Here is a 23539-nt window from a genome sequence, read left to right on the forward strand (position 1 = left end):
CGAGTGTTTGAATTTGAAAAGGTTACTGCTTGTTTACGAAAGATGTACAGCCAGTAATGCGTTAACTACCTTAAACAACCTTGGCTGGCGCCCTCGAACGCTCTACAGTTGTTTAAAAGATTTCTATTCAGATGAAGACAAATGTCCGCCTGAAGGCACTCGGGGAATCCTTTCAGAACACTGTTCATGTCGATCCCGTTCGTGTAGGTCCAAGCGTGCTGGAAATACTCTTCCAGCCGCTGACGGAGCGGATTCGGGATCTGGTGGAACCGTATGAACTCGCGGACCCGGAGCATCTGCGTGTGATATCTCGCCGTGCCGCTGTAAAGCCTCTGAATGATCGCCGAGACGTTACCGAAGATGCTGGCGTACATCAGAGCTGCAAAGGACACCGTATTTTCATCGAGACACATCCAGGAGGCAAGCGGATCGATTAACACGTCGACTGCCACGGAAATCTTCAATCTTTCATATAATATTTATTCTTTTGTAAACGAGTACAAATGGGAGCGATTATTAATTCATTGATATTGCCATTCTTACATTGTACTGTTACCTAATTAGTCACACTATTAAATGTTCAATATATCTTGCTTTGAGCAATGTATTATTAATAACCGAATTTCAAAATAATTTTAATATATTAATCTGGTTAAATACTTTCATTCGACATCAACCATATTTTATTAGGTACTGAAAAAAGTTGTGCTTAAATCAAAATCTAAACACAAACGTTCGTGTAAAATTATTTTATTCGATGACAACGACAAAGTAGCTGCTAATACCAATTCCACTCATTAAACTATTGAAATACTAATTGAAATCGAAGCTCAATTCATTATTAACAAGAAATCTGAATCTTTCCGGTACCTAATATATAGCAATTGTTTGCTATTCGGTAGCTCTAGTTATTAGAAACGCCAGTCAACGTGTCAATTAACACTTTGACTGCCACGGTCACCGACCGGAGCTTTCAAATTGCAAGAAAATATTCGTAAGATAATTGATTTCGAATACAAATTTTCCGTAACGTAAACAACTAGGTAATAGGATAATGTAAGAATTCTCATATCAAAGAATGAATAATTCTTGCTTTGTATCTTTTCTATAGAAAGGATAAATGATACGTAAAATGATGTTTCTCGCGGTTATTAGTCAACGCGTTAAAATCGTCTTCTACTCACATCCGATCAGCATAACGACTATCGTGAAGATCTTCTCGGCGTCCGTGTTCGGCGCTACGTTTCCAAAGCCCACCGACGTTAAACTACTAAAGGTGAAGTACAGTGCTGTGATATAGCGGCTCTGGAAACCGAACGAACGAACAAACGGATTAGACGTAGGAGAGGCCAATGGCGGCGCACAGCCTCTGGACTCGCACGCGAAACGAAACGGCATCGATTCGCGCTGCGCGACAGCGTGACATCACGCCACAGCTGTTGAGAAACGAGGCTGGCATTTCGCCGGAAGTCGTGTCGGGTATTCTGTTCACCTTTATACTCGGCCCTCCGGTGTTGTTGTGAAAATAAAACTGATGCGTGTCGTTCGCCAGAATGTCGAGCCAGCCGACTTTACTCTTCAACATTGGCCTTTCCGCGTTCCCTATAGCGTACCTGGGAAACAGAACGATCGCCTTAACGAGTATCCAAGCTCACCGGTTCCTCGATCGTCTGGTCTAGTTGTCAACTAAAAGCTATCAATTTCCCTCGGTTACATCCGTTACTCCGGAGACAGAGATGTTAAACTTTTGCTCAACCTTCGAGGGACCGAATGGTTTCGATTAACAAATATTAACAGATTAACCCTTTGCATTCGAGTTTTTTTTCTAGAAATATTCAACTCTCTTTGATGAAATATAGACGATGTTCGTCGCGATTAATGTAAATAATTTAATCGATAAATTAAGGGACAAAAATATTTTACTCTGATATTTCGCGTAGCGACAAAGTTCAGTATTAAACATCAAACTTTATAATTTTATTTTGTCAAACCAAGTGGTGATAGAGTCACCTCTCGAGTGTAAAGGGTTAACATCACTATCAAGTAATCTTGAAGGTTTAATCCTTTGCACTCGGAAATCTTTCGTTGGAGCGAATTGAATGAGAAAACGTACATACGTGAAGAAACAAAGTTATTTAAATATTCCACATATTTATGGATTACACGAAGCTTGATATTATGTGTAAGACTTTATAATTTGGTATATCAAGTTAAATGATAACCGAGAGTCACCTCTAGAGTGCAAAGGGTTAACATTAATCGAATATCCTAGAATCAACCCTTCGCGTTAAAATCGTTCGCCAAGTTTATTCTCAGCTGATGCTCATTGAATTGTTCTCGTTCCGATATCTCATATCGAAGAAATTGTTCGCAGTTATTTAGAGTCCAGACAGTCCGCGAAGAATGCATAAGGGGGAATGGCAAGCAACTTACCATACGCACGCCAGCCAGTGAGCAAAAAGAGCGAACGTGGCCATCAAAAGGAGCAATACCGCAGCTCCATACTCGCTGTACCTGTCGATTTTCCTAGCTACTCTGACGAGTCGCAGAAGACGTGCCGTCTTCAAGAGTCCTATCAAGGTGGTCGTCTGCAAAGAACACGTCACTTTGTCGATCTCAAGCTCGCCCGTACGAGTTCTCTCGTTCAGTTACTCGAGTTTCTCATCGAAGATAAAGAGAACTGACTTTGGCCAACGGTCCGACGCATTCGACGCCCGCCGGAATCTTGATTAAAAATCGAACGCCACGAGCGCATGCTTAACCGGTTCAAGCATTTTCAAAGTACATATTTCACGGACCTTCGAACGCAAAGGCTCACGCGCTCTCAAGATTTCCCAAGGATCGCGACGACGCGCTGAAAGATGCACCGCCGGTCGCGCGACCTTCTTAAATCATTCAACGCGTCCCCGTTGCAGCCGGGATCTTCAAACGGAAAACATTAAAACGAATAGAGACGTTTCTTCTGGAATAACCAAAGTCAGCTCCGCGGATCGAGTTATCGTTGTAATCGTAGGTCTTACGAGGAGGGTCTACTATGCGACTGTCGTTCCCGCGTTCGATCGATCGGCTCGTCGCCGGTCACTTTTAGGTCAGCCAGGAGCCGTCGTGTAATATTCCATGCATGAGATTCTCAGGAATATCGTGTCCCGCCGTTAAGGCCAGACGCGTGTTCCCGGAATAAGCAAATCGTTCCTCCATTATTCAACGATCGTGGGACAGGTCCGGCGAACGACAGTCGCGCCCGGGAAATCTCGGGCTGCGCGTCTGCTCGTGAGCAGACACGTTCCGCCTCGACTCGCGAGAACCTTGTTTCACCGTTCCGGTTACCTTGGCTTCGATTCGCCGCGACTCTCTACGTTTCTTTCTTTTACTATGCATTGTCTGTCGATCACGTTTGCGCCGATTATCCACGAGCTACAAGCACACAGGGCTAAGCGGAAGACGACTCGCGATGATCGGTGTAATAATTGTAGCAACACCGACGTATCGGTTTCATTCCTGTTATTGCTAACGGAGGAAGGTATCGAACTCGGAAATTTAAGAAATTATGAAATCTTGCGTGTAATTTAATACATTGGAAATTTTTTCCTGACGAATTTCACTTTAAAGGGATGAAACTACCCCTTGGAAAAAGTAAATTTTTCTTTCTCGCGGATCACTTTGACAGCGGTAAGAGATAGCGAAAATTAAATAAAAATACATTCTTTCACGTATATAGAACTGCGAAATGAAATTTGTGAAAGGTTCAAATTTTCCAAATTTTGGTGTATGAAAATTGGTAGGTGTTAGGCTTGACTTGCTCTACTTATACACAAAGTTTCATATTTTTTTGAATTTTCGGGTTCGATAGCTTTCCTCCTAAGTCGCGTAACTAAGAATACAATAAAACAAAATACAACAAAGCGAGATATAACGATAGAGAATCGACATAGACGTCAATTTCTTATTTATATCTCACTTTGTCACATTCTGTTTCACTCGAGTTCTTCGTTACGAGACTCGGCCAATGATGAAAATGAGTCGAAACCGGGGCGTCAACGTTGCTACGAAACCGATCATCGCAAGTGGACGTCTTCCTCTTGCCCCTGCACGTTTAGCTCGTTGGTGCTCGACACAAACGCGATCGGTGGACAATACAAACATTTCCCGCGATGCAAAGGAAACATCTATGGCGGAGTACTTACTGATCCACCGGGTTCGAATCGCATCTAATTAGTAACAAGCGATCAAAGTGTACACGCTAAAGTGAACTCGCGTTCTTCGCGTAGACGAAATCTACAGTTAAAGAGACGATGAATCATCGAGTCTCTGTTCTCGTCGATGGAAATCCAACTCACGAGCAGTCGATCAACGCTCCGCGGCTCGTCGGTGGCCCAGCGGGCCGCGGAGCGTTCGTAATCATTGCAAGTGACGTCGTCTAAGTACAAAAGAAAACCGTCGGGAACGTTTCTTCGAGACGGAGGCGGGTTACTCATGCTTCCCTCCAACATCTTACCTGTCGGTGGACTCGAGATTCGATTAGCGGTCTTCGATTCGAAGCCCGAGCTTCCGAAAACACCGTTGGAAACGCGCGTCGCTCGGGGCCGAACGACGCGATTTCGGTACCGATACTATCATGCAATGAGTCGTCTACGCTCCAATCAAACTGAACCATTCGTCTAATTGGTTGCTAAACGATAGTCTCGGAATTGATACTTGCGCAGGGGCTGCTTGGAGATTGTTCACCAACACTCGTTCGGGAGAAATGATCTCTATTGATTCTCAGTTTTAGAAATGATCTCCGATGCAGTAAAATTTGATAACAATCTGTACCTTCGGATCGCTAGACTTTAAAGTCACTTTAAAAAATAATTTCTTATACCACAGAGCTTTCCAGTTACAATAACACAATCTTAAGCAGAAATTGATCTAAGTAATTGTCTAATTTAACACGTTCGCTACCAGTGTCGCATATTTGTGACGCTTGTAATACTATATTTTATATGAAGAAAATGAAATTAGTCCTATAGATATTATTTAAAGCTACAAGCCACGGTATTATATTTAAAATCTCGGTCACTCGTTTTAATTTCATGTTTTAAATATTTCGTTAACCTCTCGAAAGACGTGGCGCGTCGAGGCGTTTCCGTTCTAAAATTGCCAATGACGTATTATACACATCGATAGTCTCGTTCCATTACACATAACAGATTGTTCCGAAATGTACCACTCTATACAAAATGATTAACAAAACAAGATTAGCGTACACATTCACGTAAAGCAGATAAACACAAAATTCCTCGCACGAAACTCTGCAAGATCTCTGAATTCATTCCCAGCGCGAGAGGTTAGGATTCGTCGGATCGAATAAAATATTGCAATTGAGAAGGTCGTTATCGAAACAAACGCTGGCAGCGAACGTGTTAAACGCGGGGAGACTCCACCGCGATCTCGGTGTTTCCTCCATTTCGCTCGAATGATCGCGATGCATCAAGATTCACAAACGATCCATTTACCGGAGATGAGCAGAGAATCGGCCGTCTTTTATCCCGACCTCGGATTGCCAAGAATATCCGAGGACGTTTGATAGCCGCGGCTGATAGGCGAGCGCGAAGCGTTATGGCGGCGTACACGCGAGACACCGTGCACATCTCCTCGCGAAATCTCCGGAACGGCGATTGCTCCGTCTTATTGCCCGGGCTTGATGATATCTCGGAAAGGCTGGAATGGCTTCGAACGTCGCGGATGTTTCGCGATAAGTCGGATAACTGCTGACTTGTTTATTCCGGAACGCTATCTCCCCGGAATTTAATGCGCCCGATGGCCCTCGACGGATCGATACGCGGGATATTTGAATAGGCAATGAGATACTCGACGGTTTGGATGTTTAATTGGCTCTCGCACGCGCTCGCGATTGAATGAACGAGTGTTCGATTAACGTAATTCACGGGGAAAACGACTTCGCGGTTACGTTCACTTCGTTACCAGCATTTCTTTCAATCGCAGTCGAGGTTAGAGTATTTCCTTAACACGTTGACCGCCATGGTGGTCATATGTGACCGCAAATTGTTCCTTCTCTAGCGCTATGATGGTCATCGGTGACCGGGGTTTCAAAACAACGAGAAAATAATTGTAGCTTGTAAGATGACTAATGTTGAATACAAAGATTGGGTTGTCAAATAATTGATAATACTTCCTTTTTATTTTTGAGTGGCGTTCTGAGCAAAACAGGCGATTTCGGCGTGGTCAACGTGTTAAATGAAACGTAGAGATAGTAATTAAGAAATAAACTTCTACGACTTCCTGTATATTATACGATGAGTTAGGATATTAGAGCAAAAGACGAGTGAGTGTAATTTAATCTTCTTTGCGTAAAATATGGAACATTGATCGTCGCAAATACGCGACGCTGGTAGAGATCGTGTTGACGCTCGGATCTTTGATGCATCGGCGACCACTGTAAACTGTGCGATTATATTCTGTAAGAATTAGAGTGACGAGTGTGTATTAAGGAAGCTTCCCAAGCAACCCGTGCCGTTTTGTAGACAAAAAAACACATTACACGTGGGTGGAAAGAAGACGAAGCATTCAAGCGACAGAAAAAACACGCATGGTCACTCAATATAGTGTACAACAAAAATGTCCAGATATACACATGTCTAGTAATATATATGTATAATAGTTTATATGTAGGTATAAGATACATGATGTATGTACGCAACAAGGATGAGAGAGCGAGAGATAGAGACAGAGACAGAGAGACAAAGAGAGCGATAGATAGAGACAGATCGTATATCGGTTTGTATAGATATATATATATATAGAGAGAGAGAGAGAGAAAGAGTAGTTTGGAAGCACAGATATTACAAAACGCATCGCAACACACGTTAGATGCACAAGAGCGAGCCAGTGTTGTAGCTCGAATGAATCAACGCACGCAAAACTGATTACTGATTCAGGCCGGGCTTGTACGGTTTTATACAGCTTGCAACAGAAGCGTAACACAATAAACAGGTACCAAAAAGGAAGCTCTCGGCACAAATGTAAAAGAAAAACAGAACCAACGGACTCGCCTTAGTAGAGTCCGCACACAGATGAAGAGACAGAGAAGAAGATGAAAGTTAGAGAGACAGATTGAGAGAGATATAGACAGAGAGTTAGAGAGACAGGGAAACGGTGGCGAGGAGAAAAAGAGAGTTAGAGAGACAGACGGAGAGATGGAGGAAGAATTAAAGATCACAGAGAGAGAGAGAGAGAGAGAGAGAGAGAGACAGAGATGGAGAGAATGAATCTGAGCGACAGTAAGATAGAACGTCAAAAGCTTACATACGATATCGTCAGAAAGTCCCGTTGGTTATACTTTTGGTTTTGGTTGTGTTCACTGTGCGATCCTCTGCGTCTCTCGCGTGTCGTTCGGTTTTTCGATCCTGTGTGTGCATGTGTACGTGTTCGTTGTCGCGCGCGACCGATTACACGCGCGTGTCGATCTGTATCTCGCGATGCTCGGCGAAGGGTTAACGCGAATCGCTCGACCGTTCGTCAATCAATCGACCGATTAGCATGAATTGTTAATCGAATTATCACGCTTTGTACTTTTTGCACATTTTCTTGTTACTCGACGTAGCTATCTACGGTTCATTCGATCGTGAAACGTAACAGGAATCGCCATCAGTCCCCAGATTTATGTGATCTAATGGTCGCAACCTTTTAGAAATTATATTTTGAATTTAGAAGCGTGAGTATTTGATTGATTAGTATGAATCGTTAGTCCAATTATCAGGTCTTGTATTCTTCTACACTTTCTTGTTACGCCGATGGCTATCTACTGTTCATTCGATTGTAAAATTTTACAGAAATTGTAATCAGTTCCCAAATCTATTAGATTCAGTGATCGCGAGATTAATGAAAATTCTACCGAATATGCAATAAGTATCTCTCAGAAATTAAATTTCAAATATAGAAGTGTGTGTATTTGATCGATTAATATGAATTGTCAGTCGAATTATCACGTCTCGCACTTCTTATACATTCTCTTGTTACTCAATGTGGCTATGTACGGTTGATTTGATCGTAAAACGTTACGAGAATTGTAATCAGTCCCCTTTATGCGACTCAGTAATTGCGAGATCAATGAAAATTCTACCGAATATGCAACAAGTATCTTTCAGAAATTCGATCTCGAATTTAGAAGCGTGCGTGGTGTTCGCGTGCCAGAGTTCTTCGCGATCGCGAGAGATTATATTTTGTCCCGTGGAAACGTTGATAATCGATTGTCTCGTTATCGCCGAACGAACGCCGCTAATCCTGCAACCCCAACAACGTACAACACAGGCGCACGGACGAAACGAACCGCACGAACGTGTCTCTGGAGATTATTCCATCCTCTAAACGAGCTCTCGTCGTGTTCCGCTCGTTGTTGATCATCGTTGTTCATCGAGTATCCTTTCTAATTACTCTCGAACCGCTTCGATTATTCTAATTCGTGCCTTAAACATTACGGGGTTCGGGTGGACGGACGGTGGATGGAGAAACAGACAGTGACAGGTGTGATACTCGTCATCCGAGCATCGGTGTCTGACGAAACAAAGTCGCCGGTGGTGTTTTCTAGCTACGGTAAAACCAATCTAACTATCGGCGTTATTCTCAGCAATGATCGATACCCAACGAACGTCTACGTGGCTACTTGAAAAAAAAACAAAAACGAACATGGAGACAGACCAAGAAAAATTAAGAAACGACGGCAAAAAGATACGGATTAAAAATGATCGAGGGTATCATTCGTTCGTGTAAACAGCGGATCAAAAAACACGCCGGGATTATTAATCATCTAAAAACTATTCGACTATCTAATCGGGATGTACGTATGATACATATGTGTACGCATATATGGTACAGTATTATTATCGAGTATCACGGGACATCTCTAATTTGTTTGCTCCATTCATACTCGCGTGGTCCTCGATGGGTGTACGTACGGTGTATGCGTGTCTCGTAGGGAAACAGTTCGTTACAAAACACGCGGGGAAGATATACAAGGCGCGGGTACTGGGTGAGAAGAAAAAAAAAAAATAAAGAAAACGAGAAAAGGTACTGTTCAACGCTACGGTTTCATACTCTGATGCAAGTAGTCCTACCGAGAGTGATCGTACACAGCGGAGAAAAGAATATTTACAGTATCGTTCTCCGTAAATACTTTACTGTGGACATGCAGACCTTCTTTGAGAACTTCACCGTCGTGAAATTTTAGTGGGCTGCGAGCGGGAAGGAAGTCGATCGCAATTTAACGTTCGACGGGCGTCCGAGATGTACGACTGAACTTTGAAAATAAATATCGCTTCCGTAAACGTTCAATTTAGTCTAATATATCGCGACTTCCGTACCACCGGGTAGAGAGAGAATATAAACGGAAGGGAAATGATTCCTTGCAAAGAGAATAAACGAAACGTACGGAACAACATTTTTTCGTTCAGGTTTCAAAGAGAATTTATTCGGAGGATGCGTTCAACACGCGAACTACTGTACTCGGTTGGCGTGTCTTGTCGGTACTTACCGTTTCTACTGACCGCAAAGTGCATGCATATCGGAGGAGTGTACTTCTCTGACGAAGGAACGTTGTTCCCCGCTGTTTATTCGTCGCGTTGATACGTAAAAGAGTCGAAGATTTTCAAGCTGCGTTAAGAAGTTGAAGATTTTGAAGTTAACATGACGAACCTCGAGATGTTCGAGAATATATAAATGATTATTCGTTTAATTAAAGAAATTTCGACTCGAGTCGAGTGGAATTCGTTCACGTATCAACCGGTGACACAGTATTCGAGCAAGGAATCGTCAACTCCCGGTCGCGCTGCGAATATATGTCGCACCCAATTTCGACGTAACAAGCTCACTTTCAGAGAGAAACGATCGATGGGTGTTAACGCCGTCAAACCGACGATCGACTTCGCTCGAACTTCCTTGACAAATCGTGGGGTTGCAGTTGGTTGGATTAACTTCTTCTTGTGTAGTCGTGTGTAACTCGTGTTCGTGTGCGTGGGAGGATATGTGTGTGTGTGTGACGGCGTCCGGGGGACGCGTGTAGGAGTCGACGTGGAACATCGAGGGGTGGGGGGCGAGTTCCCTTACGGTGTGGAGGGAGCGATATCAGTGGTAAAAAAAAAGAACGGTGCAGCAAAAGAGATCAGAGAAATCGCAACGTGTGACGTGTGACTTTAAGCAATGAAAGAATCATATATGAAACAGGAGAACAGACAAAAAGAAAGAGAGAAAGAAAGTTCGTGTGTGAGAGGACGTGTGTTTGTTAATGCGAGAAAGAGAGAAAGAGAGAGAGAAAGAGAGAGAAAGAGAGAGAGAGCGAGGGAGAAAGAAAGAGAGAGAGAGAGAGAGAGGGGGAGAAAGAAAGAGAGAGAGAGTAAGAGAGAGTAAGAGAGAGGGAGAAAGAAAGAGAGAGAGAGTAAGAGAGAGTAAGAGAGAGAGAGAAAGAAAGAGAGAGAGAGAGTAAGAGAGTAAGAGAGAGTAAGAGAGAGAGAGAAAGAAAGAGAGAGAGAAAGAAAGAGAGAGAGGGTAAGAGAGAGTAAGAGAGAGTAAGAGAGAGTAAGAGAGAGAGAGAGAAGTCGTAAGAAAGTAAGTGACAAAGAAACATACAGAAGAGAGATTCATGGCTGCGTTTAGGTGACCTTTTCAATTAATCAAGTGATATATATTAGTGTGGGTGTGTTGCAGAGATAGAGAGAAAAAAACGTGTGAATCGAAATCTGCGTTTCGTTAAAGAAAACGTGAAAAAGGAAGGAAACACAACCACAAACTAAGAGAAAAATACTCAACTAAAGAAAGAGATCAGCCTCTGGTGAGTTATTTTCTCTGTGTGTATGTGTGTCAACTAACCTCGTCCTTGTCCAAGCCGAGCTACGAAAACGTTAAACTGAGGTTAAAATTCGTTCGTTCCATGATTTCGTGATTGAGATTTTTTCTTTTCTTTCTTTTCATATATTGTTGTTCATACAGAGATAAAGAGAGAGAGACAGAGAGAGAGAGAGAGAGATAATAGAGAAGGGTTTGGTGGCCGGGGGAAAGAGAACGAGAGAAAGTGAGAAACAGAGAGATAGATAGAGAGAAGAGAGAAAGAGAGAGAGAGAGAGAAAGAGAGGGAGAGAGAGAGAAACAGAGAGACAGAGAGACAGAAAGACAGTGAGACAGAGAGACAGAGAGACAGAAACAGAGACAGAAATAAAGGAAAAGAAAGATGGGACATCACTCTCACTCTTTTCCGTTTCATCGAACGAGATTTTTTTTTTTTTACTGAGAAAAGAAGACTTATCGTTTACGTGATCGATAATTGAAAAAGGGGGTGGGTTTGGTCGGGCTTAGGGGGAGGGGGGAGAAAGATTCTCTTTCCTCTCGTCGAATTTTCGCAACAGGGTTGGCTCGATTCGTTCGCCGGGACGTGAAAAGATTTCTCGGCCGGTCTATCGCGGAACAATTGATTCACGCACGCTGGTCGTGGAAACAAGCTTTCCTGCACGCGCAATTAAAATTACGCCGCCCTATTTCCGCTCCCCCGTCGCGGAGGGAGCAACACAAGGGGAGAAAGGTGTCGCGCGCGCACAGTTTGCTCGCAGGTGCGTTTTCACCGCACGGTTCGCTCTCAGCGTTTCCAATTTTCCTCCTTCTTTCGTCGCAATATATTCTGTTCTCTATTGTTTTTTTTTCCTCCTCCCTTCTATTTCCTTTTCTTTTTTCTCCTCCCGACGCTGACCAGCGCGAACGAGAACGAAAGAAAATAAGTGAATCGTCCGCGAACGAAAGGTTCGAAGGGAAAACGAGAATCGATAAGCACGGAACGAAAAGAAAGAACCGAATCGAACTGAAAAGCAAAGACACACGGGGAACAGAATAATACAGAAGAGAATCTTGGCAATGAACCCAACGGTAGTTATGTCCAGTAGACTTTTGACAACCAGAGAGCAGAAATCTTCACAGCGATAGTGACTTACTTACGCGTTCACAGATCAAGTGTGTAATGCGTAACGTGTGCGTACAGGTACAATTCTCGTTAAAAAAAGGAATATATAATTCGTGCTGTTCGACTTCCCTCGCTATTCTTTTAGCAAGTGGAAACGGTAGCGAGGTTTCAGACGAATTACCGGTACGTGCCGCGCCGGATGAATTGAATCTAATCGTATTATCGTCCTGGACATACGCATCGGTTGTTATTCATATTCTTTTTTTTCCAACGATATGTCCGACTAACGATGTACGTGTACCACTCGTAAAAACTTGTGTGGAATCGTTCCAGACAACGAGAATCCGTTTAAGTTCTTTCTCGTCTGCCGGTACATATATATCGTGTGAACATTAATATATATGTATATGTATATACATATATATATATATATATATATGCATACATACATACATATTTGTGTATGTATATATGTACATACATGTATGTCGAGCCGACTAACTTTCGACAAAGAAATAATAGAACTCATTCAACACCGAGAAACGTCGAAAAAAGGGTAAAACGAACTAAGCACCAATCCGGTAAAGACACACCTATGGGCACTTAACTTTTTTTTTGGGCTCGGCATGTCATCCTATAATCATGTTCACGAGCTAACATCGACATTCTAGAAACTCCAACCGAAACTCTGATCGTCCGACAAGTCATTCTTTCGTTATATCGCCTGCTTCATCCTTCGTTTTCTATCGTTCGCTTCTTCCTCCCCCCCCCGCGATTTTTCCAATATCTTCTAAACCCGTTCGATTCGAGCGTCGAGCTTCAATCGAAGTCTGTTTCTACGGAATCAGCAACACGATTCCGCGAGCAACACCGTTCACCTTGAACTTTGAGAATTTCCGTGGGGTGCAGGGCGCGATTAAACGAAAATGACTTAACCCGGCGATCAGAATTCAGCCTGCGAGGAAGATTCTCGGAGAACGTGGGAGCGTGCTACGTAACTTACCTCGTCGGTATCGGAGCCAACGAGGAAAAGGTCGAAGGGTATGGCGGCCACCAGGTCGATGACGAACCAACCCCTCAGGTAATGGACGGCTATCTTTGCAGGATGGGACACCACTTCGTCGTTGCGGTTCACGAAAGTCGTGCGAAAATTTATGATGATGTCCACTATAAACGTGACGTCGACTGAAAAACGAAAAGTCTCGTGAGAACACCTAAGACGCTCGACCACCGTGAACGCGGAGAAATGTTACTCTAAATACATCGTAAAGGCACAAGACTAAACGAACAGACTACACGAACTTTTACACTAGAGAATACACACATTTCCCATGGATCTACGCTTTGGCTAAAGTATTACTTGATCGTTCGTACGATAAACAATCGATCCATCGATCCGGGAACATCGAATTTTGGAAAAGGATAAAAATGTCGATGCTTGGAATATTGTACTTGTTCCAGGTTTGTTCTCTGTTAATCGCGAACGATCAAATGTTTCTCAACGATAGTACATCTATGAATGCCAGCACACGACAAAAAAGCTCCGACTGGTAGCAATAATAGTTGGACAAATTGCGATCCAGCTACGCACAGTGGAATAAGTCGGTCTGCGGTCGGACGTCGAATATTTCTATAGAATCGGACCCGTGCGGATCGCTGTTCCGTCTCACCTATGAAGTCTATGATGACGATGGGATCGTCGCTGTATTTTTTGTTCTTCCTGCTGTTGTAATCCGGATCCGACAGGACGAAGGCGGCGACGTACGGGGTGAATATCGCTGTGTACATGACGAGCAGCAGTATCACCCAATCCCAGACCGCCTTGAAAGGTGAGTAGTGCAGTATGGTCCACTTGCCGATTCTAGGGGACTGTAATTTGTACTCTGGGAGGATGTCGTTTCCAAGGGACAGCACCTGAAGCAGACAAGTATCGACGCCTTGGGAGAGAACTGTCGGACAACACCTTTTCTCATCTTTCTCCCGTGATCGAAAGAAAACGTTGTTAGCCTCGTTCCGTCTCGACGCGAGCAATTTTTCTTAAGTCCAGATTTTACGGAGGATATCGAGAGAGGTCCCGTGAGAAAATAAATGCGCCAGGATATATCATTCTTTCCCGATCGCGTCGCTGAAACGTATCAACGACAAGAGAACGATCAACGCGGCCGTCGGTTTACAGCTTTCCTCCATTTACAGTGTAGTTATTTATTTTCTTTTTTTCATTGAACGCCACAGCCGAAAGCTCGCACGAAGAACGAAACGTTACGTTATTTTTCCCTCGGGTTGTTTTCATTGGCCGCGGCCGGAATTGTTTTCACGGTTCGGATATTCCCATTGAACGTTGGATCGCGGATCGATCGATTCGACAAGAACCGCGCGATGCAACGGGCGGAGTGTTTCCCACTTCGTTCACCTGGCTACACATCCTGTTTACTTCGCGGAACAACGGGGGCAATAGAAAAGCAACAGCAGGGACGCTGTTGCGCGTTTCGTATTTTCAATTACCATCTCTCTCTTTCTCTCCCTCCCTCTCTCTCTCTCTCCCTCTCCCTCTCCCTCTCTCTCTCTCTCTCTCCCCCTCTCTTCGTCGAACGCTACCGTCGATCGTAAACGTGAAAAAGAATATCGCCCATCGTTCGATGCTTAAGGGTTCAAGGGGACAGTCCAATTTCAACAGAAATCTTCATGCATCTCCGCGCGTCGATCAACGTATTCACAACTGATCGGAAAAATTAGACTTCATGCAAAACCGATCGGAGCTTCTCACGGTACAACACTGGAACATTCAACACCCACGATCCGCGGGACGGTAACAACGGATCGCGAACGGGACACAGAAAACACCGAAACGACGACCGAACGGAGCGAGATCCATCGGTTCGTCGTGTGGACGGCTAACCTGCCTGGCACAGTAGCGTTTCGACTTGCTAATCGGACTCTCTGCCATTTAAGCCGGCGTTCGTGTAGCGTTTGCTAGGGGAACCACGGCCACCGTGCGACCATAAGTAAACGGAACCAGTCCGCGCGCCGTGTTCCTCGCGACACACGGGCCACCAGCAGTCGTGCACGTGCACTTCGCGAAAGCGAAAATTTTCGTGCCGACGGTCGCACGGCATATAGGATCTCCAACTGGACCCGAGGACCGGCGGCGGGCTCACGCGTCGTTCACTCTCCAGCCGAAACGCGTCTAAACGCGTGCAAGTCGGTACACGCGGCGCGGCGTCCGAGCGGGCGGGGGATTTTATCGAGCGCGGAACACCGTGTCGGAAAAGCGGCGGCAAAACGACTGTCGATCCCTCCGCCTCCGGCGGCGGCCGAGCCTCGAGGACTCCGAGGAACCGGGGATATCGATCCGTCTGAGTTGGCCGGCACACGTCGTCCTAAATACCGGGATATCGGTTGTTTACCACGCGGCCGACCGAGGAAGAACCGGAAGAGTCCTGCTCGAGTGCTAGCCTCACACTGATGCAATGCGGACCGCGAAGGGTGGCGGCGTTCGATTGGCGAAGGGGTGAACGGGGGATGGCGAGCGAAAGTGCGAGGGAGAGACAGGGAGAGAGAGAGAGAGAGAGAGAGAGAGAAAGAGGGATAGAAAGGGAAAGAGGCAGAAAGAGAAAGAGATAGGTCGAGCGAGGGAGTGAGAGAAAGAGATAGGAAAGAGCAAGGGAGAGAGGTACGCTAAGAGCAAGGAAGACGAAGAGATAGAGGGCAAGCGCGTGTAGGTTAGGGCAACCCCCATCCCTCGTCACACCCTACGAGCACGTTTCGAAGTACACAACCTTAGCAGGGTTAGCCTTATTACTTTAATAGTGGCTGGCTCCGCGACCTCGCCTAGGCCAATAACAAGCTTGGCTGGATTCCGTGCACCTGTCTAATAGCGACTAATCACCGGCGGATCATGATCAAGCGCCAGCTTTTGCTTGTTCCTCTTTTTTACCGTTGGGAACGTTCCCGCTCTTTCTTTCCGGCTGTTCTTTTCGCTCTCGTGGCGGCCCGGTGTTGCTGACGCCGGCCGATTCATTTATTTTTCCACGGTGCCGCCGCCTCGCGGTTTATTCCGACCCGTTTGTTTGGACACCGACCGATTCGGCGCTGGGATGAACGGTCTGTTTACCTGGCCGGTGCGGTGGCTCGATTCAGAATCTGTTGCGCGGCCGCGATATTCCCGTGGCCTCTTTACAGCGCGGCTTTAGCCCGTACCGAGGAGTTTCGGTGCTCGAACGGGATTTTAATTAGTTCCCTGGCGGTTCTCGAGTTCGGCCAGGCCGAAGTCGGTTGTTTAGCAACCGCACGTGCCCGGTATCGATTCCCAAGGTAATTATCGGGAGATTTTCCCCGCACGGAACCACTCTAGGACTCCGTGACGTTGGGAATCAATTTTTCGGCTGATCGACGGGCACGACGCCCGCCGTGTTATTACTGTTTCCAGGGGAAAAAATAAACGGTCGTCCTCCGGGAAATCCGGTGCCGGACAACACTTGTTTCCGGGCGCGGGACTAATAAAAGCGTCTCGGGAACACGCGGCATTCGCGATAAATTCGCTCGTTGGTTTGCTTATCCGCTGTCCGTGTCCTGATACGAGCCGTGCGCGCACGATGCTTGGAAAAATTTAGTTTATACCGCGATAAAAACGACCAACGTGTCGAGGAGACTTGCTGGCCTACTGCGAGAGTTTTTCAAGTGGAACTTATCACAGCACGAAAGTCTTAGCGGCCACGGTGATTTATCCAATAATAACACTTGGATATTTATGATGTTTCAACGGGAATTCTCAAAATGTTATTTCGCCGTATGCGAAACACACGGCAACGATAATAACTTGATTATATGAAACAGCAACCTGAGTCGGCGTATTTCATAGAACCCTCGATACGTGGAAGTACCCAATGTTTCTCCATGGAAACTCCATCGATTTTACCTCGTCAGCCCCAAAAATTCCTGACTAAGGGCGCGCGAAGTGTCTCGATGGGAGGGGGATAGCAAAAAACCGGACAGACATAGCTTACGACGAGCGACCAGGGAAAATGTAAATCCGGATGGATTATCTTTTATTCATGCAACCGCCAGGTGAATACGCGTGCCACCTGAGGCTGTGTGAGTACGTGTGTGGGCGTGAGGTCGCGACCCCGCAGCCCCGTTTCAATGACCCTTCGTCATTGAACCGTTCAAGAATGTTCGTTACTCCGTTAACGAGGCAGTGGTTAATGGGGGTGGGGACGAGTCCGGGCGAGGGAATAACGAAGGGACTGCGAGGAGCGCAAACATCGGCGCTTCCGGTGCCGGGGTAGGGGGAAGTGCTTCTTAAAGTATTGCTATCGATTCGAAGTCGAATGGAATGGCACGAAGGCGGGGCCAACGAAACCTCCTTGCTCGATGTGTATTGGATGGACCCAGGATTTCCTGGCGACGAATCTTCGGCACGAGCCTACTTAGTCATCGCGAACGCGAAATCCTGATGGATTTTCCAATAGAGCAGGATATTCTTGGAAAGAGAACGCTCTTTAGGTTCGCCAGAAGCTTCAGGAATTGTTCGCTCCGGCTCGATCCCCACTCGAAATCGATTAATCCTAGTTCACAACTATACTCGGGTGCAGTCTACTGACCCAGTTCTATACGTACGAGCCTGAGCATTTAACCATTATAAATAGAATGTATCTGGTACTCTTGCCTTTTCTACGAGGCAATGGAACCCTGTGGATTCCAATAAACGCGATACCAGAGAGGATTGTCAGTCGGCGAATGAAGCTGGGAATTCGATTGCTAATTGGGATGCAAGTAGACGTTTGATTAGTTATGATCACGTGGGAAGAGGATTCGGTGGGAGGACTTCGAATGAGGGATTCAGATGTGTTTCTAGGAGACCTCAGCTTCGCGGAGACTGAATGGTATCGACTGAGTCGAGTCGTAACCAGTCGGCGCACAGGTTTAACCGTTAATTAGGGCGCACGGTGTATCTGACATCTCGATGGGACTATATAGACATTCTTGATCAATTCGAGTCGCGTGGGCCGACCAACAGGTCTAAGTATTAGGGTCGATCGAATCGTGACCTGGAATTATTAAGCTGCCACGGTGTAATTAGCTCTTGATTGCGTCTGAAAAAACCGAGGTCGAAGTGCGACTTTCAATTAACAGTCGGAATACAATTACGAGATTTTTCTTCTCGTTCTATCCGAGATTTTCCCTTGCCAGAATCATGGAGCATTGAGGAGATCAGTCGGCGGATTCCTTTCGTGTCTTCGTTCGCGGCAGCTATGCGGAAATGACCTCTTTTCCGTTAATATATGCAGGACTGATCCCCTTTGAGCCTGCTCTCCGAAATTGTAAACCACACCAGCCACTCGGGGGAATTCAGTCAATCGCGGAAAACGATTCCGCGTGCGAGTGAAATCTCTATACGCGGAACGTGACATTTCCTTTTGTTGGAAACCTTGCTTGCGAGAGAATTCTTTAATAACTTTGTCCGACTATTACTTACAGTTTCTACTTGAACCTTTCCAATCTAAATCGACAATTATAACCAATACAAAGTCTCTTTAAACTAAGCTCCGAATTATCTAGCTAGTAGTACTGTATCAATATCCAGGTTTCCAATAAGTAGAATAAGAAGACTACGATCAGACACAGTATTCTCCACCGAGGGCGTACACTGAAAATCAATTTTCTCGCGAGAAATATCAACTGCGGTCGTATCGCGTATATTTCATTCGATTCACCGGTGCGATAGTTTACCCAAGAAAACGAAGAAGCTTTTTTTAATTAAGAGAACGAGCTCTGGTTCTATGTATTCTACCTAAACATCCGAGTCCGCTTTTGTTTCGCGATATTGAACCGCGCAAACAAATGTCGCGGCGAGGGGATGATAAAGGGATCCCGGATTCATCAGACACCTATCGACACTTGGACACGCGCGATTCCGAAATCAGGTCGCGTCGACGCGAAAGCATCGGCTCCCGCGCGTTCTCCATCAATCGCGTTCTCCATCCAACCTCCCGTGAAAAGGAAACCGGCGTCGAACCGTGGAAAGTTAAATCCCCCGATATCACGGGGGATGCTGGTCTCTGCGTGTCGGAAATACCGGTGTATAGGTGTGTTTTAATGAAAGCCCGCTGCGCCGAGGCTTCTGTGCCCAGGTTGACCGCGGTCGATCCGACGCTCCGCGTATTTTCGGTCGGATACGCGCACGCTGCCCGTGTGTATCCGCCCTGAAACGCGTTCCCGTATTAATGGGCCCATGAATACACGCGGACACGACGCTTTGATTTACGCGCGCAGTAATGTAACGAGCCATGTTACGAGAATTGAACACGGGAATTGCGCAATAGCAGGATTTACTGCGCCGGGCTGAGTACACGGGGTGGTCTAGGTGCTCCTGAGGGCGGCTTTCGAGTTATTTCACTAGTTCGGTTATTGCGTTTCGATGAAAAGGGAGAACGCGGCGCGGATAGATAATCGTTAATAGGCTCCGATTTGTCTATGATGTCTGAGATAATTGCCATTGGTCCCACTTGTATTTGAAATATGTTTCTCTATAATGAAGTAGCAACGGCAGATTCAACGTTGCTAATTATCAATATTTCATATATAGTTATATTATAGAAAATTGAGAGTTAAATGTCAATCTTTCGAATTGAACCAAGTGATATCAAGGAATTAATCCATGGTGGAAAAGGAGAACTATAACTTTGCGATATAAAAATCCTATTTTCCGAGTACGAATCAACCTTTTTCCAATAATATCTAACGTCATTCTCCAAAGGTACAAATTGCGATATCCTCTTTTCAAAGCATCAACTATTCACCCAAGGAACTCTCTGCGACATCGATGTTCCATCGAGGAAAAGGAAGGTTCTCAATTAAGAAGATCCAATGGCCGTTCATCGAATTAATTCCATTACTATCGCGCAAACAGCGGCCGACTATCAGCTAGCAGGGTTCAACAGCAACGATGACAACCGAGCAATCGCGTGAGTGCGAAACAATCGACTAGAGTGTACGGCCGCGTCTGGTTCCGCAGATCGAAGATAGGGGCCGGCGCGAGCGGATAATAAACGTGGAGTGTATACGAACATCGATCACCGTCGACAGGGTCGAGCCGAACTTCTGCTTCTTGCCTTGGACGAAGTAGGAGCGCATCATGGTTGCCAAGAGTTTCAGGGAGAATTCCAGAGTCATTCTCCGAGGAGCGGAGAACGTCGCGTCGCGTCGCTTCGCGTCTCTGTGCGCGCCGGCCGCTCGAGTGCTCCGCGTGTTCTAGACTCGAAAGTGAAAATAAGCAAGCACAGTTCAAGGAACCACCTGTTCCACCCTTCTAGCACACTCCTCGACACCTGCGAGACTTCTTCTTCTTCCTCTTCTTCTTCCGCACCGCTAGCCTCCCGAGAGGAACGCGAACGTCACGAGCACTCGATCAGAAAGCACGTTCGAATCCGCGACATCGTGGCCACCGCACGGAAATAACTCCACTGCAGACACGTGTCTCTCCTACTTCCATCCCCTCGATCACCTCAGCCAGTTCCCCAAGCACTTCCGGTGCGTCTGGTTACTACATTCGACCAGTTAGCTGGCGGCGACCTTCGCAGCCTTCGATTCTCCCTTTCGTCCACGACGAGATCGGCTCATCGATAGATACCGCAAGATCTACCGGCTTATCTTGCCGGTACTTTCGAATCCAATTAGACGGAAACCCTACCGCCGATCTACACACCGAACGATCTTCCTGTCACGCCGATGCGGACAAGTCGCGTCGTTTTCATCGGTGAAACGCGATCGGCCGCAGTGGGAGCGCGGAGCTCTCTCCGCTGGATCTCTCGATCGGAATCGTTTGAATGAACAACAGCTTCCGCGAGGGAAACGAAGCGTCCGATGGGAACTGTTCAAGGATCTGTTCATCGGGACTGAACGATAAGTTACCAGAAGACGACGGAGAAGCTATCGATCGCACAGGTGGCTGGATCTTCTCGAAGACAGCTTCTCACCGAGGATTCTCGCTGCACCGAAGATGCTTCGACGCCGACGAACGAACAACTCCAATTTTCATCTGTCAACTGGAGGACAACGCGGAGGTGGTTCTTTTCCGATGGCAGTACACCGTGCTTCATTTTCAATGCGTACTTCACTGCACCGAGGCCGCTGCGGCTTGTTTCTCGCGAAGACAGAGACGCGGAAAGTTTTCCGGACAGCGCCGGAGGGCGTGGACGGAAAGCGAACGACGCTGCGACGGTGAAAAACGAAGTGACGAAGCGGAGGCCTTCGACGAAGACAGGGCCGAGGAGAATTCCAGCGCGACGATCTAATTTCGGCGGAGCTGAAGGCCCGTGCGGATCCCGTACGCGGCGGCCGCTCGCTCGCGTTAGCGCGCTAAAACTAAAGAGCGGAGCGCGGCCGTTTCGGCGACCGGCCTGAGACGCTTTCAGAAAACATCTGCTCTGATCTCTCCCTCTCTCTCTCTCTCTTTCTCTCTCTTTCTCTCTTTCTCTCTATCCCCGTCGACGATCACCGTGCCGAAACTAGATGTCACGAGGGGCAGGACGAGAGTCTGCGATTTTATTGTCTGCCGGGGCGACATCGGCGTCGCCATGGATTTACGAAATCGAAAGATTTCATATAGAAGATCAACGCTAAGAAACAATACGTCTCTTGTACTATATGCGTTCTTTGTTTTTCATTTTGTAGTGAATATGTATATTGATGATGTTTAATTTCATTCTAGTTTGATGTGGTACCTTAGAGCGGTTGATGGAGAACGTTTGCGAAGATGGAGTGCTACTTTCGTACGTAACGAAGTGTTAAATAGTGAAATTTGTTGTAGGACGTGTTTGACGTAGGATTGTAAGGGGTTAATGATGTTATTGGTAATTTTGGGAAGTAGTTTAACTTTAAATTCAATCAAATAGAACAGTGAATATTAATTGTTCAAAGGAAGAGCCAGTTTGGATGCCTGTAGGGAACAGTTTGAACCCTTGGCCGGATGGAATGGAACAGTGAAAGCTGTTTGAGGGAAGGCTACAAAGTACAGCGTTAAAAAAGGATTGCTGAAGCGGAGGAACAAGAGTATCGTGAAAATGTTTGATCGATTGTTAGGTCAACAATGGATCTGGCTGTAAATGTGGAGAACATGCGAACGAGTGCTTCAGATTTTTTACAGCACGTGAAGCAGACACGTGCTACTCGAGAGAAACGGAAGCGAACGTTCTAAAGTCCGAGTGTTATCCGTAATTAGATACGGTTAAGAGCTAACGTGTTCGACACGAATGTGTGTGCTATGCGAGAGGAATTATCGATGTGTTGATCCCTCAACGTACCACGTTAATCTCGTAACGTGACCGACCTCAGCCCCGCGACAGGTATTACCGTGCCGCGGACTTAATTCTCTGGCAACGTGTCCGATGTTTTAATTGTATGCAAAAATGCGGCCAAGAAACATGCTTCTTTTCCATTGAAGTTCTCCGCGATAAAGTGGAACGTTAAGGAATAAATTTGTGAAGTAGGATACAGTATAGCTGAGAGTTTGAATTTCTTAACTGGATAATGAGTCAGTGGGAAATTTAAAAATCCTTCTTTTCCTATGGATATTTCCTTGTTTCTATTCAGCCTATTCTACTCTATTAATTCTCTGGCGAAATTATAGGTCGGATCCATTATAAAAATCACAGTAGCTTGAATAAGTTGTTACTGATAAAGTTATTGATATAACATCCTTACTCCTAACCGGACAAAAATAACAAAAACGAACGAAAAATTTTATAAGTATTTTATTCTAATACGCAATTAGTAAATAATATTTTTTAGCAGTTGCAAACCAATTATTAACACGTTGAAAATCGAATTATTCTAATTCAATCAATTAAACGATCATTATTTGCAAATATTTTTATATTACAATTAATGCTATCTAATGAGGTGACATTCGAGAAGAGAAGGGTGCAATAATAATGAAACGACTCAATGAAGTCATTCGATATTACATTGCTTTCATTTCGTGTATTTTGCTACGTGAAATCGTGCGGCATTCAACGCGTTAAAATAGCATAAAATTTGTCACGTGACTCAGTTAGAAGGACAAAGAAGTCGAAGTTCGAGCATCGCTTGACTATCCAAAGGTAAATAAAGATAGACGGGTGATTTCGATGCGGCGAATATTTTGCAGACACCGGCAGAAAAATGTCCAGGACGTGATATGTCAGCTGAACATAACTCGCGCGAGTTATATTCTTCCAGTCGGATGCGGCGCGTTAATGTCACGAGTCGCCGCGAACGGTCTAACTCTTTCCATGCTTCAAGCAGGGAACGTGGCTTAACCCAGTTACGTCTTGGAAAAAGAATTCACTGCTGCGTAGATTGTCGCGTGACAATAATTTTTCTCATTCAAATCACGCCTTAATTACCACTCAACTGCAGATTGTTCACAATTAAACGATCGATCACCATGTTTCGTTTCGATCGCGAATATTTTACGGCCGAACGTAATATCCGCTGTAATTTCCTTCGTATGGTAATGAACCTTGGGTTTCCCGAAGCTGGAATAAATTTTAATGGATTTTCCACTTCGACCATGTGGGTTGTGTTAATGGAGTACGCAGAAGTCAGTAGAAAACGTAGAAT

General features: G+C 45.5%; 1 protein-coding gene across 16 annotated transcripts in view; it reads right to left on the minus strand.

The window, feature by feature from the left end:
• The window catches only part of sei (potassium voltage-gated channel seizure), a 142403-nt gene that overhangs the window by 18659 nt on the left and 100205 nt on the right, over positions 1 to 23539 (minus strand). For 13 of the 16 annotated variants that reach the window (XM_076373834.1, XM_076373828.1, XM_076373833.1 and 10 more), the window contains 7 exons: positions 13609 to 13852; positions 12942 to 13123; positions 10861 to 10881; positions 2434 to 2588; positions 1493 to 1613; positions 1185 to 1305; positions 70 to 379 (listed from right to left, as the gene is read on the minus strand). In XM_076373834.1, coding sequence (XP_076229949.1) covers positions 70 to 379; positions 1185 to 1305; positions 1493 to 1613; positions 2434 to 2588; positions 10861 to 10881; positions 12942 to 13123; positions 13609 to 13852 — 1154 coding nt within the window. The remainder of the gene's footprint in view (positions 1 to 69; positions 380 to 1184; positions 1306 to 1492; positions 1614 to 2433; positions 2589 to 10860; positions 10882 to 12941; positions 13124 to 13608; positions 13853 to 23539) is intronic. The other 3 variants (XM_076373835.1, XM_076373839.1, XM_076373844.1) reach the window with 1 other exon arrangement.

Source organism: Nomia melanderi, chromosome 14, assembly GCF_051020985.1.
Source record: "Nomia melanderi isolate GNS246 chromosome 14, iyNomMela1, whole genome shotgun sequence".
NCBI classification, from domain to species: domain Eukaryota; kingdom Metazoa; phylum Arthropoda; class Insecta; order Hymenoptera; family Halictidae; genus Nomia; species Nomia melanderi.